The 16,416-nt window shown below is 50.0% G+C and overlaps 1 protein-coding gene across 1 annotated transcript in view; it reads left to right on the top strand.

The window, feature by feature from the left end:
- The first annotated feature begins 1,231 nt into the window (after window positions 1–1,231).
- The window catches only part of SEC14L5 (SEC14 like lipid binding 5), a 36,789-nt gene continuing 21,604 nt past the window's right edge, over window positions 1,232–16,416 (top strand). The window contains exons 1-3 of the mRNA XM_025859105.2: window positions 1,232–1,449; window positions 2,175–2,289; window positions 16,102–16,251. Coding sequence (XP_025714890.1) covers window positions 2,227–2,289; window positions 16,102–16,251 — 213 coding nt within the window. The 5' untranslated portion in view covers window positions 1,232–1,449; window positions 2,175–2,226. The remainder of the gene's footprint in view (window positions 1,450–2,174; window positions 2,290–16,101; window positions 16,252–16,416) is intronic.

The following is a 16,416-nucleotide window of genomic DNA, read 5'->3' as shown; positions in this document are numbered from 1 at the left end:
TCCTGGGGTCCTGGGGGCAGATGAATAAGACAGACATGGTCCCTGCCTCACGGAGCTCACAGTCTCCCGGGACAGTCAATAACGCACAGATAAATAAAATGAATGAATAAATGATTACAGAGTGTGACACATGCTAGAAAGGAAACGAACAAGGGCTGGTTATCATAGGATGCAAAGGCCTATGTATTTGCTAAACAGAGCATTGTCACACCCTTTCCCTGTCCAGGACTGTGGGCCACGCGAGGGCAGGTGTGTCTGCCTGATTCCCCTTTGGGAATGGTTGAAGTCACCCAGTGCTGGCACATAGTAGATGCTCAGTAAATGACCAGTGAATGAATACACGGAGGACAAGGTTGTCCAGCGCCAGCTTGTTAGCTCTAACAGGCCGAATAGATAGGGAGCGGGAAGGGAGGGCTTTGGAAGGGAGGCTGGGTCCCTAGGGATCTTGAGAGGGCTAGATGGGTTTGGGTATGAACTAAAAGGAGATGATGGCCAAATGTCACCTTCCCAGGGAGGCCCTGGTCCATCCTGTTTCAAATTGTACCCTCACTTCGTTCACTCCTTGAACCCTTTCCCTGCTTACCTTTTCTCCTTGGTACTTTTCACTATCTCACATACTATATACTTCCTTATTTGTTTAATGTCTGGCCCCCCCATTAATGTAAGCTCCAGGAGGGCTAGGATTTTTGTGTTTTGTTCGCTTAATGACTCTCCAGCACCTGGAAGGACATGACACTTAGTAGGTACTCTGTAAACCTACGCAGAGTGAATGAATGATGCATGGGTGGGGCTTGGGGCAGAGCCAATATGGATCTAGGAGTAGCCCATGGGAGGGGCGGGGATCAGGGTAATCCGAGTATGAAAGTAAATCTTACTCAGAGGGGAGGGGCTGGGCGGGGCAAAGGTCCGCGTGGGGGCAGAGCTAGACTGGGGGTGGAGCCTTGGGGGGGTTCTTCCCGGGGCTGGGCCATTTTCGAGGCTTGCAGTCTTCGGGGCGGGACCAGTATGGGGGCGGGGCCTACCTGAGGCGTGGCCAATCTGGAGAAAGGGCCGGGCTGGGGCGTAGTCAAACGGGGGATAAATAAAGGAAGGGAGGGGCTAAGGCTGGGGAGTGGCTAGGGCAGGACCAGCCAAGGGCCCGGGAAATCTGGGCGGGGCCGAAGCAGGGTGGCATGGGCGGGGCCAGGCTAGGGGCGGGGCTAGGCCGGATTCTCCGCTGTCCCAGGTCCTGGAGCACTCCCGCCATCCAGGTCTCGCTCCCGCCCTGCAGGCCCCTCCCTGGCTGGCCGGGCCCCAGGAAGCGCAAGGCAGGACGCCCAAGGCTGGGCGGCCGCGGTCGGGCCTCGCCCCAGACGCTGCGCTCCGGGCCAGGCGTCCGCTGGGGGCCCTGGCGGACTCAGCTCCTTACTAACCCCCGGGGCTACGTCCCCGGAGACTCCGAGGGCGACGGTGAGCAGGGCTGTGGGGGCCTGCGAGTGCATACGTGTGTGCTTGGATGTGCATACCGGTGTATGTGCGAGTGTGTGGACGTTTGTGCGCACCAGGGGAATTGTGTGCGTGCGCAGAGTTGGGTAGGTGTGAGCTCCAGGGAGCTGAGTGTGTGTGCGAAGTTGCATGTGTGTGCAAGGGCAGTCCCGTGTGGGAGGTATGTCGTGCATGTGTGTGCCTGTGTGTGTGTTACAGAGACAGTGCATGTGAAATTTAGTGAAGACTGTGTGTGTATGCAGCGTATCTTGGAGGAAAATGGGAGGGCAGGTGCAATGATACTTGGGGATCTATAGGGTCGGGACGTCTGTGGCGAGCTGTGGGGTGCGTGGGTGGGCGGTGAACTGTGGGAGTGTAAGAGTTGCAAAGGTGTGTTTCCATGTGAGCGGCAATGAGGGGTGCTGCTGCGGGCCTCAGTGTGAAGGGGTGGGGACCGAGGAAAGTTTGGGTACTGATTGCTCTTTGAGGGATGAGTGTGATCTGGAGCAGTGGGTAATGGACAGGGCAGGTGTTTGGGGCCTGGCTCAGAGTAATTTGGTGATCACATCAGTCCCCTTGCTTTGAGGGCTGGGGAAATGTGTGGGTGGAACCTGAAGGGGCTGGGCTTGGCCCTTGCTTGGGGAAGCAGTGGGCAGGGTTCTTGCTTCAGGTGGAGGGAGCTGCTGCCTTACCAGTCACCTGTCACCCAGGCTCTGTGTTCACTCCTACCTGGGTGGCTTCTGTTGGCGCTCCTGCGAGAACATGGTGCAGAAGTATCAGTCTCCTGTCCGAATCTACAAGTACCCATTTGAGCTGGTCATGGCGGTGAGTGACCCCTGATTCTCCAGCCCCTTGTGTGATGGTTAGAGGGACACAGGAGGTCAGCTATGCAGGAATGAGAGGAAGCCCCTCAGTCCCCCCAAATGAGAAGGAATTATTGAGTTGCTCTGCTGACCTGGTGGGTCAGGCTTCTCACTAGTGACCCCTCCACCCAGTCACCCCAGCCTTCACCACAGCCTCTGGAATCCTTGCCCACTGACCGGATCATGATGTACCTTTCTTTCTTTCTCCTCAATGAAGCAGCCTTGTTCTCTCATCTCAAGCTCCTCTAACAGAAAACAAAGATATCGTGGGCCAAGCCACTGCTGTCATTTGTGTAATGCTAATAATAATAATAGTAAATATACTAATTAATGATGATGATGGTAGCAGCCATTCACCGAGGGTTTACAGGGCCAAGTCTTTACATACATTGTTTCATTTTTCTCATTTTACCTTCACTTAACTGAAGCTTGGAAGGGTGAAGGGGTGGCCCCAAGTTCCGTGGCTGAGAAGAGGTAGAGCCAGGGTTCAGACCCATGCAGGGGGTACTCCTGAGCCATCATTTTTACCACCACTCCCCCAGGGTCCTCCTTCTGTTTGCACACCACTTTTCCTTTCCCTCAAGGAAGCTGAGAGAGGGCCAGTGTGCAGCAAGGGCAGTCGTTTTCAAGGTGGCTTCAGACTCACTCTATGTAAGTCAGGCAGCCAGTCAGCTGAGGGGCTAGAATTGACTCCCAAGCTCTTGGCCTCCTGAATCAATGGTCTTTGCCCCATGGGGCAGGTGCTGTAAATAGGCAGATGTACCTTTCCTTCTGGGGACCATCCCTCTGCCTCTCAGAGGTCCCATTCCTTGGGGAAAAGGAGGCAATGCTATGGGCTTGTGTTAGGAGTGAATGAGAAATGTGTAGTGCCTCTGGCCCACTGCCTGGCACACAGTCAGCACTCACAAAATGTGGTTGTCCCTGCTCTTCCACCACATGGTGTTATAAATGATTGTATTGAAAGTGCAAGAAACACTGGCATCCACCTGCGTCCTCCCCATCCCAGCCTGGCTGCTTAACTTCAGCCTTTGATTCAAGGACTTTCATATCAATTGGTACCTTTGTGGGTGTGTGTCCTACCTGATCTTATTCTACAAAGCTACCTATGTATGTGTTTATAATCACATAATGGATTTTAAAGCATCTGGAGTCATTCATACATGTTGTGTTGTTATGTGCAGATGATTCCAGGGCAAGAGGCAGGGGGCAGGCCTGGGGTTGTATTGACCAGCTAGGTGACCTTGAGCAAGTTACTTAACCTCTCTGAGCCTCCATTCCCCATCTCTAAATGAGGAGTACATGGTTTCCAAATCCAGGCTTTGTGCCAATGGATTAAATGAGTCGATATACGTAAAGCTCCCAATGCAAGATCTGGCACAGACCAAATGCTGTTACCATCATGGTTGTTGCCGTGTGTGGCTGTGTGATGAGGGTGGGACACCCTCCCTCCCGTAATGAGGGTGGGACACCAGGGGATGATGAAGAGTCAGAAGCGCTAGGTTCTTGCTGGGGCTCTGCTGTGCTCTGGCTGTGTGCGGTTGAAAAGTTACTGAATTTCTCTGAGCTTTGGTTTTCCGTTTGTGAAATGGGGATGGTTATATGCACTTCACAGAGTTGTCATGAGGATTAAAGTTTATATATATATATGTTATAAATATATATTATAATATATATTATAACGTAGGGGGAATAGGGGGGTGGGGGGCAGGTGCCCTGCAAAGAGCTTGGTCCATACCAAATAGACAATAAATGGCAGCTAAATATAAATATTTGTCTTCTGTCTAAGGCTCCAGGCAGCTCACGTATTCTAAGACCCTAGGACTCATTCATTTATTCATTTAAAATAAGAGAGACACCATTCTGACCCTTCTGGAACAATCCAGGGCCCTGTGGTTTTCTACCATGAAACTGAGACAAATAACTGTAAAATGGAAAACTAATACTGTTTTATTATTGCATGAGCTTAATAAATGTAAATTTAATTTAGCATATTTAGGATTCTCAAAAATATTTACAATTGTTGCACTTCAAAATAAAACACGCCAGCTAAAGTAGCATGTAAGTCTGTATAAATAAGACTAGGAAAGTATTCACATTGAATTTACCGGAGTATGTTAAGCATATTTTGTAAGCTTCCTGTTTCATAAACGAAGGCAGGACCCCCTTTACTCCCCTATCTATTAACAATCCCTAGGTGTTGATGTATAGAGGCTTGTGGGCACAGTAGGAAACAAAGGTTTTCAGATACTTATTATCTGTATCTGCATTAATTTATTTGTATTTCTCAAAGGGACAGCCTTGCCCACGTTTCCTTATCTTCCATACAATTCTTGTTGGTGAAGAGGCCCCAAACCTCTGCAATGTTACCGACAAAGCCACTTTGCCGACTGTTTACAAAATGTCATTGTCCCCAAAATAGCTGCATAACTCAACATAACTTGCATGCTGTGTGGGCACAAAAGGGTTTTTCTGCACTTAATGTCCGTCTTTGTTTCTCAGCTAAACACTTGCCTTCAGTTTGGGTCAGATGCCAGGGAAGTTTCAGATGGACTCAGCTATTCTCAGTGCATCCGAATGACCAGATGAGCTGGCCTTTGGTTTTTCTGTTTAACAAAACTGACTTCAGAATTGAAGCATTCCTTGCTTCAGAAGTCCACAAGGAACAAACACAAATGACTAAAACCGAACTCAAGGAACTGGTTATAAAATAGCACTGAGCCAACCTTTCTAGACAGAGCTTAAAAAATTACCCCCCCCAAATTTTTTTTCTTTCATTTCAAAGATTTAACTAATCCAGTGAATGGGTGTCTCTCTCCTTGGGCCATATCCCCTGATGTGAATTTTGTTTCTGAAGGGTGAGATTCCAAGGACCTTTGCTTCCTTCTTTCTTGATTGTATTCTGTATTATTTGGTTCAAAACAGTGCGCTCGTATTATCTTGGTAAACAGAGGGAAACAATTAAGACAATGGAGGTAGCTGTGTATCCAAGGTTGGAAAGGGTCTTTGGTCCCTTTGTGTGTGGGGTCCCAGACGGTGGTGGTGGGGTCTTTGTGCAGAGAACACAAAGGCCGTGTCTTGGACTTCAGACAGTGGTCCCTTGAGCATCAAAGGCCACTCTCTGGTCAGCCTGCACCCTGTTGTGAATGGATTCCGGGTTATCTGGGCTCTCCTCCCAGATAGATGGTAGTGAAGAGCCAGATCCATCCTCTGGGTCCCTGCTCCGATTTCTCAGCTGGAAAATGGAGGATAATAAAGCCTCTTGCTCTACCAAGAGTGGAAGTGTGAGGATTGAAAGAAGGGACAGGGGTGCCTGGACAGGGCCTGGCATATTGTTCATGCTGGTGAAATATTACTTAGGTTTATTGTTATTATGTATTGTTCTAACAGCTTTATTGAGTTATAACTCACATACCCGATTAAAAGGTTCAAGTCAGTGGTTTTTAGTATTCATAGAGTTGTGTACCCATCACCACCATCAGTTTTAGAACATTTCATTGCCCCAAAAAGAAACCCTGTTCCCATTTGCAGTCCTCTTCAATCCCTACACCCTCAGCCCCTGACAACCACTAGTCTACCTTCTGTCTCTGTAGACTTAACTATTTAGGACATTTCATGTAAGTGGAATCATAGAATATGTGGCCCTTGGTGACGGGCTTCTCTCACTCAACATCATGTTTTCAAGGTTCATCCAGGTTGTAGCATGTCAGCACTTCACTCCTTTTTATGGCTGAGTCATATTTCGTTGCCTGGATAGACCACATTTGTTTTCCACTCATCAGTGGAAGGATTTTTTCCAATGTTGGCCTATTACAAATAACACCGCTATGAACGCTGAGGCCCAAGTTTTTGTGTGGACATATTCCTTCCAAAGAAATCCCTGCCATGAATGGTAGTGATCGTTTGTGGGTTTAGGCAAATTTTATCTTAAATGTTATTTAATAAACATGTTCACAGTGCTTATGAGGTCCCAGGCACTGTTCTGAGCCCATTCAAATATTAAGTTGTGTACTTCTCCTAAGCACCCCAAGAGATAGGTTCTCTGGGTAGCACCATTCTACTAGAGGAGGAAACTGAGAAATGAGAAGGATGAATGGATTCCGCAAGGCTACAAAGCAAACATGAAGCAGGTGGGGACAATTGCAGGCAGTTCAGCTCCAGAATTTACATTCCCAATCATGAGCTCTGCCATTTCTCAGAGCTGAGGATCTCAACTCATTGAGGTGGCATCTGGGCCTAGTGAGTAGTCTGGCTGGGACGGTTACCACCAGGACTGTGTCCCAAATGCCTGCACTCCATCAGGACCCCACAAAAGGGAGCACAGCCGGAACCCACAGACCCTGGCCTTCTGGTAGGGGGGCAGCCAATGCTGACAGAGCCTGGCAGAGGTTACCTACCAGATGCTCTGTGTGCCCAGCTCTTAAGTCCAGCTCAGAGGCAGGAATTTTCATAGCAGCCTTGGCTGCAGTGGGAGGGAAAACTAAGGTTTACAGAGGGTACGGAGACTATCTCCTAGTCAGTACATTCATTGGCTAGGGCTGCGTAACAATGTACCATGACTGGGTGGCTTAGAACAACAGAAATCTAGAGGCCAGCCATCCAAGATCAAGGTGTCAGCAGGGCTGAACCTCCTCTGAAGATACTTTGGAAGGATCTGTTCCAGGATTCTCTCCTGGCTTCTGGTAGTTCTTTAGCATGTGGTGGCATAACTCCAACCTTCACATGGCGTGTTTCCTCTGTGTGTGTGCCTCTGGGTCCAAATTTCCTTTATTATAAGGAAGGACACCAGTCATATTGGATTTATAAATACACTCTAGTGACCTCATTTTAACCTGATTACCTCTGTAAAGATCCTCTTTCCAAATAAGGTCACATCCAACATACCTTTTCTGGGGGAACATAATTCAGCCCATTATGCTCAGTAAATGGCATCATCAGAGATTTGAATTTAGGGAAATCTGACCCTATAGCCTGTGCTCACAGCCAGACATTCCAGATTCGGGCGCTGATGTTCCGTAAACACCTGTGCACCAGTGGCCACAGCCGTTTCAGGAATGACCTGGCTGCCTCTTGTCAGGGCACTGCCCCGGGATCCCAGTGGGGCTCCCAAGCCCCGTGACTTCAGCTCATCTCAGATTCTGCAAATCCAAAGAAGGAAGATGGCTTGGAGTAGAATTTCCTTAGCAATAGGCTTTACACACAGAGGAAGGGTTATGGAGGTGAGAGCTGTCATCAGCAATTAAGTGTTAAAATATTTAAAGACCTGGCCTTTTGTACTTAAAACAGCTTGTAATTTAGCAAATGAGTTATTAATAAGGAGCAGCATCTAGAGGTAAATCCTTGCAGCTCAGGCCAGGGCAGTTACAGTTGGACCCGTTGTTATGGGCATAGTTTTAATAAAGCAACAGGGGCCTTATTTAAATGAGTTTAAATTAGTTCCCTGGAGCCCATCATCTGATCCTGTTGCTAACAGATTAAGGGAAGCGACATCTTCCATCCTGGATTTCTTACAGGGACCTGACGCGTTCTGATTTGGGCTGGGAGAACAGAGGCGATCCACTGCCTAGCAAAGTGATCGTATGATTTCAGAAGCAAATTTTAGGTCCTCACTCATTAGTTTATGTAAATATTAATTCCCACATGTGTTCATGTATGCATCCTACGAATATTTATTGAGTTTCACTGTGTGCTAAGCAGCATGCTAGGTGTAGGGGCTACAACATAGTGGATTCCTAGCACTTTTTGAAATGCATTGTGATTCTGTTCGTTTGCTTCCTTGCTTGTTTATATGGGCCTTTCTCATTAAATTAAGCTTCAGGAAGGCGAGGGCAATGTCTATCTTGTTCTGGTTCTCCTGACACCATCCTTTCCTGCCCTCATGGAGCTTGCAGTGATGTGTGTGTATGTGTGTGTGTTTCTGAGAGAGAGAGAGAGAGGAACCAGGCAAATGCCATGTAGAGTGATTCCTAATAGGGAATGCACAGGGTGTTGTAGGAACAGGGGGAGGGCCCATTGATCGTCAGCTGAAGGTCTTTTAGGTCCTTCAGGCTGAGCCTTGCCAAGGGCAGGAGGGTCTACTTTGTGCAGAGAAGGAGACCTTCTCTCTGAAGGAATAAATGTGGCTCATCTGGGCTCCAGTGTGAGTTAGAAAGTGATTGGCAGGGTCAATTTGTCTGTTCAAGGAACTTGGGAGCTTTGGAAGGCTTTAAGCATGAGTGACATGATCAGATTTAGGGTTTAAATGGATTGGAGGGGGTTTTCCATCCCAGAGGCCTGGAGAACGTGGGGAAGCAGAGGTGACAGAGGCTGGGCACATTCCTGAGACACTTGAAAAATCTCAAATAGTGTTTCCCTCCCATCGCGATCCTGACATACCGCTAAATGTCAAGATGCTCTGGGCTGGCCTCTCTGCCTCCCAGTCCCTCCCTGAGCCATCAAGGGCACCAGCTGATCCTGGAAGTTTGTGGGTACAGAGTGTGTTCAGAGGAGGAGAGTTTCCTCCACCCTGCTCCCCATGCGTGGGTGAGAATCCACAGCAGGTTTTTTTGTGCAGTTGCCGGGCGGGGCGACCAGCCTATGCACTCCATCCCCCAGTGCTGGAGAAGCCAGGCGTTCTGATGGTGTGACCCCCCGAGGCAGAGACACAGTCCTGGCCAGGGCAGAGGGACATCCAGATCTAATTCATGCAAAGAAAGGATAGAATAGGAAGGAATAATACCTCGGCCGCATTAATGGCACCCCATGCTACAGCCTCAGTCAGGACCAGGAAATTGAAAAACAGGCAGAATTGTTCCCTGGCCCTTTGTTTGGGGCTGATTCACTGGCCAAGAGCGGCGGCTGCATGGCTCTCGTGACCACAGACGGGAACTACTGAGGCATTTATTCACCTGTGCAGTAGGCACCTGCAAGGACTCAGCTTTGTGCAGGTGGAGCGTAAACAGCGATACACGGGCACAGGTTACCTGCTGGGCCTGCCGCAGTGCACTGGCAGGTGCAGACAGAGCCCACTAATGGGGAGATGAAGGTCCTGTGCTGCCCCACCTGCTCTTTCATGTAGATCTATGTCAATGGTTCTAACTTCCTGCTTTCTTTCCCCAGCACCTGCTCCTCCCTCCCTCTCAGCCTCCTTTCCTTCCTTCCTTCGTTTCTTCCTTCAGCAAATATGGGCCGGGCTTCTAGAGCATCCCAGGTGTTGTACGAGGACACTGGGGAATCCAGGGGTGAAGAAAATAGACATAGAGACTGAGGTGTTGACTAAAAACAAACACACAGACATGATATTCTACTCCAAATCACAGCCAATGCTCCCAGCAGGGCTATAAACCACCCAGGAGATGGGGCTTACTCTTTTTTTTTTTCTTCAAAAAATCTGTGGTAAAATATACACAATGCAAAATTTCCCATTTTAACCATTTTTAGGTGTACAGTTCAGTTCAGCATTAAACGCATTCATAGTGTGGTGCAGCTCTCACCACCATCTATCCCCAGAATTCTTTTGTCTTCCCAAACTGACACCCTGCCCCCATTAAACACCAACTCCCCGTCCCTCCTGCCCCTCCCAGCCCCTGGCGTCCACCCTTCTACTCTCTGCCAGGGAATCTGACTATTCTAGGGACCTCACACAAGCGGAACCGTGCAGTATGTGTCCTTTTGCGTCTGGCTTCTTTCACTGAGTGCGATGTCTTTGAGGTTCATCCATGTTGTAGCAGGTGTCCATGCTGCCTTCCTTTTTATGGCTGAATCATATTCCCCTCTATGGATGGACCACATTTTGCTTATCCACGCATCCGTCAAAGGACACTTGGGATGTTTCTACCGTTTGGCTACTGTGCATGATTCTGTACAAATATCTGTTCCTCTCGTCCATTTAAAAGTCTACGATGTCATGTCTGGCACTGCGCTCTGTGCCTTAAACATATTATCTACCTTTAATCTTTACTGTAGTCCTTACGAAGTAGGTATCACCATCATTCTCGTTATCTTCTCTTTCTCTCTCTCTCTCTCTCTTTTTTTTCCGAGAAAACTGAGTCTCAAAAGGTTGAGCTGGCAAGGGGCAGAGGTAGCATCTAAACCCCGTGCTCTGCTTCTGCCGTGCTGCCCACACCCGAGCCTTGCCCCCTTGCTGCGTCCAGATGCCCTGGCTGCAGGGTCCTTCTGCCTCTTTGTCTCTATATTTTGCCTCCCCCGAGCTGGCTTTGACTAGACTGGCAGCAGGTTATCCAGCTCCAGGACCCTCTGGGCATACCCGTTTTTATAGATTGTATCCAGCAGTCAAACGGCTCCAGTGGTGTGTTCTCCTGGTTCTACCACGCCCACTACCCTTAGCTCTAGCTAAGCAACTTGGCCAAAACTGGGGGGAATCCATACAGTAGAATATGGTTCAGCCACGAAAAGGAATGAGGCACTGACTCCTGCCACAATGCGGATGAGCCTTGAAAACACGATGCCAAGTGAGAGAAGCCAGGCGCAAAAGGCCACATACTGTATGATTCCACTCCCATGGAATGTCCAGAAACAGCAAATCTGCCGAGATCGAAAGTGGATTAGTGGTTGCCTAGGGCTGGGGTAGGGGCACTAGGGGTTGACTGTAATGGGTAAGGAATTTCTTTTTGGAGCGATGACATGTTCTGGAACTAGATGATGGTGATGGATGTACAACTTTGTGAATGTGCTAAAACCCACGGAATCGAACACTTTAAAAGGGTGCATTTTAGGGGCTCCTGGGTGGCTCAGTCGGTTAAGCATCTGCCTTCGGTTCAGGTCATGATCTCAGGGTCCTGGGATCTACTCTTGCCTCGGGCTCCCTGCTTAGCAGGGAAGCCTACTTCTCCCTCTGCCGCTCCCCCTGCTTGTGCTCTCTCTCTCTTGCTCTCTCTCAAGTAAATAAATAAAATGTTTTTTTAAAGGGTGCATTTTATGGTATGAGAATTCTATCTCAGTTTTAAAAAAAAGTTGGGGGAGCTGAGAGGATTGATATTCGTCAGTTCTGGGGTCTTCCACGCTTGCAGGGGGTGTGTGGGGGTCATCAAGAAAGGCTCCTGGAGGAGTGTGACGGGAGGTGTGTGCCTCCGTGTGAGGTCATACAGTGCTCAGTGCCCCGAATCCAGCCTGCAACATGGAAAGGGAAGGCAAAGTACTGGGCCAGAGTACGTTAGCGCAGTTTGGATCTTCTTTCCACACTCATGGTGGAAGGTTTGGGGTAAGCAGCTTCCAGCTTTTTTTGAATTTGCATGAGGAAGAGCAGGAAGGAAGGAGGGGTAGGGGGAGGAGGGAGCAGCTGTCAAGTGATTAGCAGAAATAGCTTTTCTGTACTTTATAGAATCTCACTCTTTTTTAAAATTTAAATTTATTTAACAAATGCTTATGTAGAACGAACCATGTGCTAGGCACTGTTCTCAGCACTTTACAAAAACGGACTCCTTTATTCCCCCCTACACATCCCACCACTCAGCAAGGTAGCTACTTTTCTTATTCTCCTTCTAACAAAACGAGCACATTAAGGAACTGAGAGCCGGATGACGCGTTCAAGGCCACACAGTTGGTAAGAAGCAGAGCAGAGATTTGGACCCAGAGTCCGTACCCTTAATGGGTTTGGGATGTTGTCATTCACTCATTCATCATGTAAATGCCTACTGTTGACTGTGTCATTTTGACAAGCCCTGGGGATTTGGTGGGAGGAGGAGAAGCTCCCTGCCAGGGGCCGATGACTTCTTGTCAGCGGGTGTGACGCACAAATGAAGGAAACGGTACAACCAGGTGCTCACTGGGAGTGAATTGCTTTACAGATGAGCCTGAAGGGAGACAAGGGGACATGCCCATGTTCGAGGCTGCCCAGCTGGAGGTAGGCAGGTCTGGCTAGGAGTCCAGCTGCCCATCTCCACATGCTAAGTGTGTCACTGTGGATTTTTACAGGACGGAGGTCCATGGGAGGCAGTCAACGGAAGTTTCCACTGGTCTCTGCCTACCCCAGCTGCGGCCCTGCATGGGCGGGTTCTGGGCCTTGGACCAGCTTCCTTTCTGAGTGAGGAGGTTTGGGTGTCCCTCTCTAGCCACCTGGCAGAAGGGCTGTAACCGAATCCTTCTGCTACCTTGTGTTCCTGGGGAGGCGGGGAGGCAACCATGTGCTTGTTCAGCACAGAGAAGCTCAGGCATGATTTGTTGGGACAGGAGCCCGTGGGGAGGATCCTGTGGATTGTTTGGTCCTATAAGACCCTGTGATGTGCCAAAGGCAAATGTACCCCTGACTTAACTGGTTTTAGGCCAGCAGGACTCAGTATTTCCAAACTATTGACACTTGTGATGTAACCAAAATCCCCTGAGAGGCAGGACAGGGTGGTTCAGGGCTGGGGTCTGGGTCAGATGGGCCTATGCTCCAGCCCCACCACTTACTGACAGTGTGATGCCTTCCCAAGCCTCAACTTGCCTTTCTGTAAAATGGGGAAATACTAGTTTCCATCTTGGGGCACTGTACAAAGAAATGATGCAGTTAGCACCCCATAAATGTCAGTAGCAAAAATGTCTGACACTGGGCCTCACAACCCCGGGGGGACTCTCCGGCAGGAGATATAGCCCTGGGATGGACTCTTCATATAGGGGCCCCTGCCTTCCAGATGGGACCTGAGCTCTGACCCGCTCCCCGCCCCAATGCCTGGCCTAGCTCCATCGTTGCTACTTGAGGAAGATAGCACCTTCCCTTTCAGGGTCAGGAAAAGCTGTGCCCCAGCAGCCTCTGCTGCCGACCAGCCCTCCGCCATCCACCGTTATCTGGTGGCTCCAGACAGAGCTCTTCTACCCAGAGCTTTGTTACAACAGGAAGTCAGCCTGGTGAAGCTCAGTTAGATGATCTGTCTCCACAGCCTGTCATTCCCCTCCGGGGACACCTTTCTTGGGGGCTTTTTGGATCACAGACAAGTTTAAATTATTTTTTTCTTTGCCTGTGGGCATTTATTAGTGGTGCTGTGTGCCAAGAGCTGAGACAGACACGTATGAGGTTAGTGCTGTGGAAAAAGCATGCAGCCCAGGCCTTCAGCACACCCCATGTGAGCTAGGATACAGCTGAAGGGTGTGATAAATGGTATCAAGGAAACGAATAAGCTAAAAGGACAGAATAGGGAAGGAGGCAGCCTTGCAGGGGAGAAGGTGGGGGAAGATGTTCCAGGAAGAGGGACTAGCACGGATGAGTCCCTGAAGCCAGAGCATCTCCTTAGTCCCCGATCCAGGTCCCTTTACCCTCTGGAAGACCCAGTTACTCAGGCCTCCCTCCTCCTTCACTGTCAAGTAAAGTGATTAGTGGTCCAAGGAGAGGGAACAGCTCATGCAAAGGCCCTGTGGTGGGAACAGATGGTAGGTGCATTAGTGTCCTGGGGCTGCATTTAAAAGTACTACATACTGGGTGACTTAAACAGCAGAAACATTTTACCTCACAGTCTGAAGCCTTGAAGTCTGAAATCAAGGTGTTGGCGGGATTGGTTCCTTTGAGGGCTTGAGGGAGAATCTGTTCCATGCCTTTCTACTAGCTTCTGGTGTTGCTGGTAATCTTTGGCATTCCTTGGCTTGTAGAGGAATCACCCAGACCTGTGCCTTCATCTTCACATGGTGTTTTCCCTGTATGAGTGTCTGTGACCAAATTTCCCCTTTTATAAGGACATTAGCCATATTGGATTAGAGATCTGCCCCCCCCCCCAGTATGACCTCATCTTAACTAATTACATTTACAAGGACCTATTTCCAGATAAGGTCACATTCAGAGAAACTAGGTAGGACACATGGATTTTATTGGGGGGGGGGCTTGGCGCACAACTGAACCCATAAAAATGTGTTCTAGAAACAGCAAGGCTGGCGTGGCTGGAGCAGAGGGAAGGTGGCTGATGGCAGAGATTGCCTGGGACCTGGTGGGCCACAGTATGGAGTGTGGGACATGTTCTGGGCATCCAGGCCTGTTCTGAGTATGTCATTTCATCTGGGAAGCAGGAGAGACTCTACAGTTAGAGGGAGTGCAGAAACTCAGGGACAGTGTGGCCATGCGCGAATAGGAGTTGAAGTACTAAAGGTGGAGAAGGCGGAAATCGTGATCACTCGGCCCTGGGGACAATGCCTGGCTGTTTCCCAGGTGCCCAGAAGAGCAAAGCCCTTCCGAGGGAATGGGGACTGGGCCATGCTGGGATTCAAATCCAGGTTTACCAATTTTCACTGTGTGACCTTGGGTAAGTTACTTAGCCTCTCTGCGTTCCAGTTCTTTCATTTGTCAAATGGGGATGCCACCCCATTTTACAGATGAGGAAACAGGCTCACAAGGCCACTCAGCGAGAAAGTAGCAGAGACGTGAACTGAGCTTGTCCAATTCTGAGACATGCACCCCTTTCCCTCCACATACTTTAAAAAAATGTCAGCATCCCTCTTCCTATGGTGGAGGGAAGCTCAAGCCGCCTCCTCTGGCTCCCTCCTACATTTGGTGACAAGGGAGTACTCAGATATGACTGGTAGGGAGCTGTCTGTGGTTCTTGCAAACCTGTGTTCTGCTGTCGTTTGAGTCTTGTTGCCTGGAGAATGAAAATTCTGTTTGCTTTAAATGAGCCAGGCTCTGCATAAGTAGCCAGCCTGGTTTCATACTCTGGGAGGCAAACTTGGTTATGTACCCATTTTCCAGATGGTGAAAGAGGCTTAGAGGAGGAAAGGACTTGCCTCTGTTGGGAGTAGGTGGAGCTGAGCCTCATACTCTCGCAGCTGGCCCACCACCACAGGATCTGCCCACTCTGTTATGCAGCTCTGTCCTCAGTGGGCAAATGTCTGCTCGCGGTGCACCCTCTGCTGGGGAACAAGGGCTCCTTATTCCAGCCCTGCTGTGTCTGCGGTGTCTGTACGAGACAGCCAGGCTCAACATATGGCAGGAAGACACACTACGCTGGCCTTGTGGGGCCTGGGGTGACACCAAGGGCACCGGGCACAGTTCCATTTCTTCTTGCCCCCACCCCCCTCTGCCCTTCTGAGCTGGGAGGAGCCCTGAGGAATGGGGGAGGAGGTGCTGTCCTCAGACGCCCGCACTATTTTTGGAGCTGCTTTGATCCCGATTTCCTGGCACATGGGCTGTGACAGGCGCTTGGAGCAGACCCCACTTGGATACAGTCAGCCATGGATGAGGGCTTGCCCCACAGTGGCTCTTTCCCTGGCAATTCCAGAACTGGGCACAGACTCCCGTCCTCCAGTCTGGAGGCCTTTTATTTCTTTTAATTCCTAACTGCCAGGACTAGAACTTCCAGGACGATGTTGAGCAGACATTGCCAGAGAGGACATCCTTGCCTTGTTCCCGATCTCAGGGGGGGAAGTATTCCATCTTCTAGCATTGAACATGATGCTGACTGTGATTTATCAGATTGAGGAAGTTCCCTCCTATTCTTCACTTGTTCAGTGTTTTTGTCACGAAGAGGTGTTGGATTATGTCGTGTTTTTTCCTGAAAGATGCCTTCTTTTGAAATGCCGCAGGCAAGCCCACTCTTCCTTCTGAGGTTGAAATCTCAAACGCAGCGCCAAAGAGTGATTTGCCAAATCATTGCTCATGCGCTCATGTGTCACGGCTCTGAAACAGGTGTTAAAATGATGTCTTGTTGGTAAAACAGCAGTGGTCACTGCTCTTATCTTAGGCCAGGAATTCATGTTTCTGCTCCTGTAAATGAGACAACCACCAGGCAGGAAGGAGGAGGGTTGAGCTCCAGGCCTCAGCAGCAGTGGGCCTCTCTGGGGCCACCAGCCCCCTTGGCACTCACTCCCGCTCTGCCCCCAGGCCTATGAGAAGCGCTTCCCCACCTGCCCGCAGATCCCGGTCTTCCTGGGCAGCGAGGTCCTGCGCGAGTCCCGCAGCCCCGACGGGGCGGTGCACGTGGTGGAGCGGAGCTGCAGGCTGCGCGTGGAGGCCCCACGGCTGCTGCGGAAGGTGGGCGGGGAGGAGGGTCCCAGGGGCTGGGGGGGGCGCGGAGGAGGGGACCGGAAGGGGTGTGGGGGACCTGGGGGCGGGTTCAGGTGGCGGACGGAGTGTGTGTGTGTGTGTAGGTGCCGGTATGGTGGTATGGCGTACTGGGGTGTAGGGCTGGTCTGGGAA

This window comes from Callorhinus ursinus, unplaced genomic scaffold, assembly GCF_003265705.2.
Source record: "Callorhinus ursinus isolate GAN/ISIS: 27379988/994484 unplaced genomic scaffold, GSC_fseal_2.0 scaffold13, whole genome shotgun sequence".
In the NCBI taxonomy this organism is placed as follows: Eukaryota; Metazoa; Chordata; class Mammalia; order Carnivora; family Otariidae; genus Callorhinus; species Callorhinus ursinus.
This window is presented reverse-complemented; position numbering and strand designations above follow the sequence as displayed.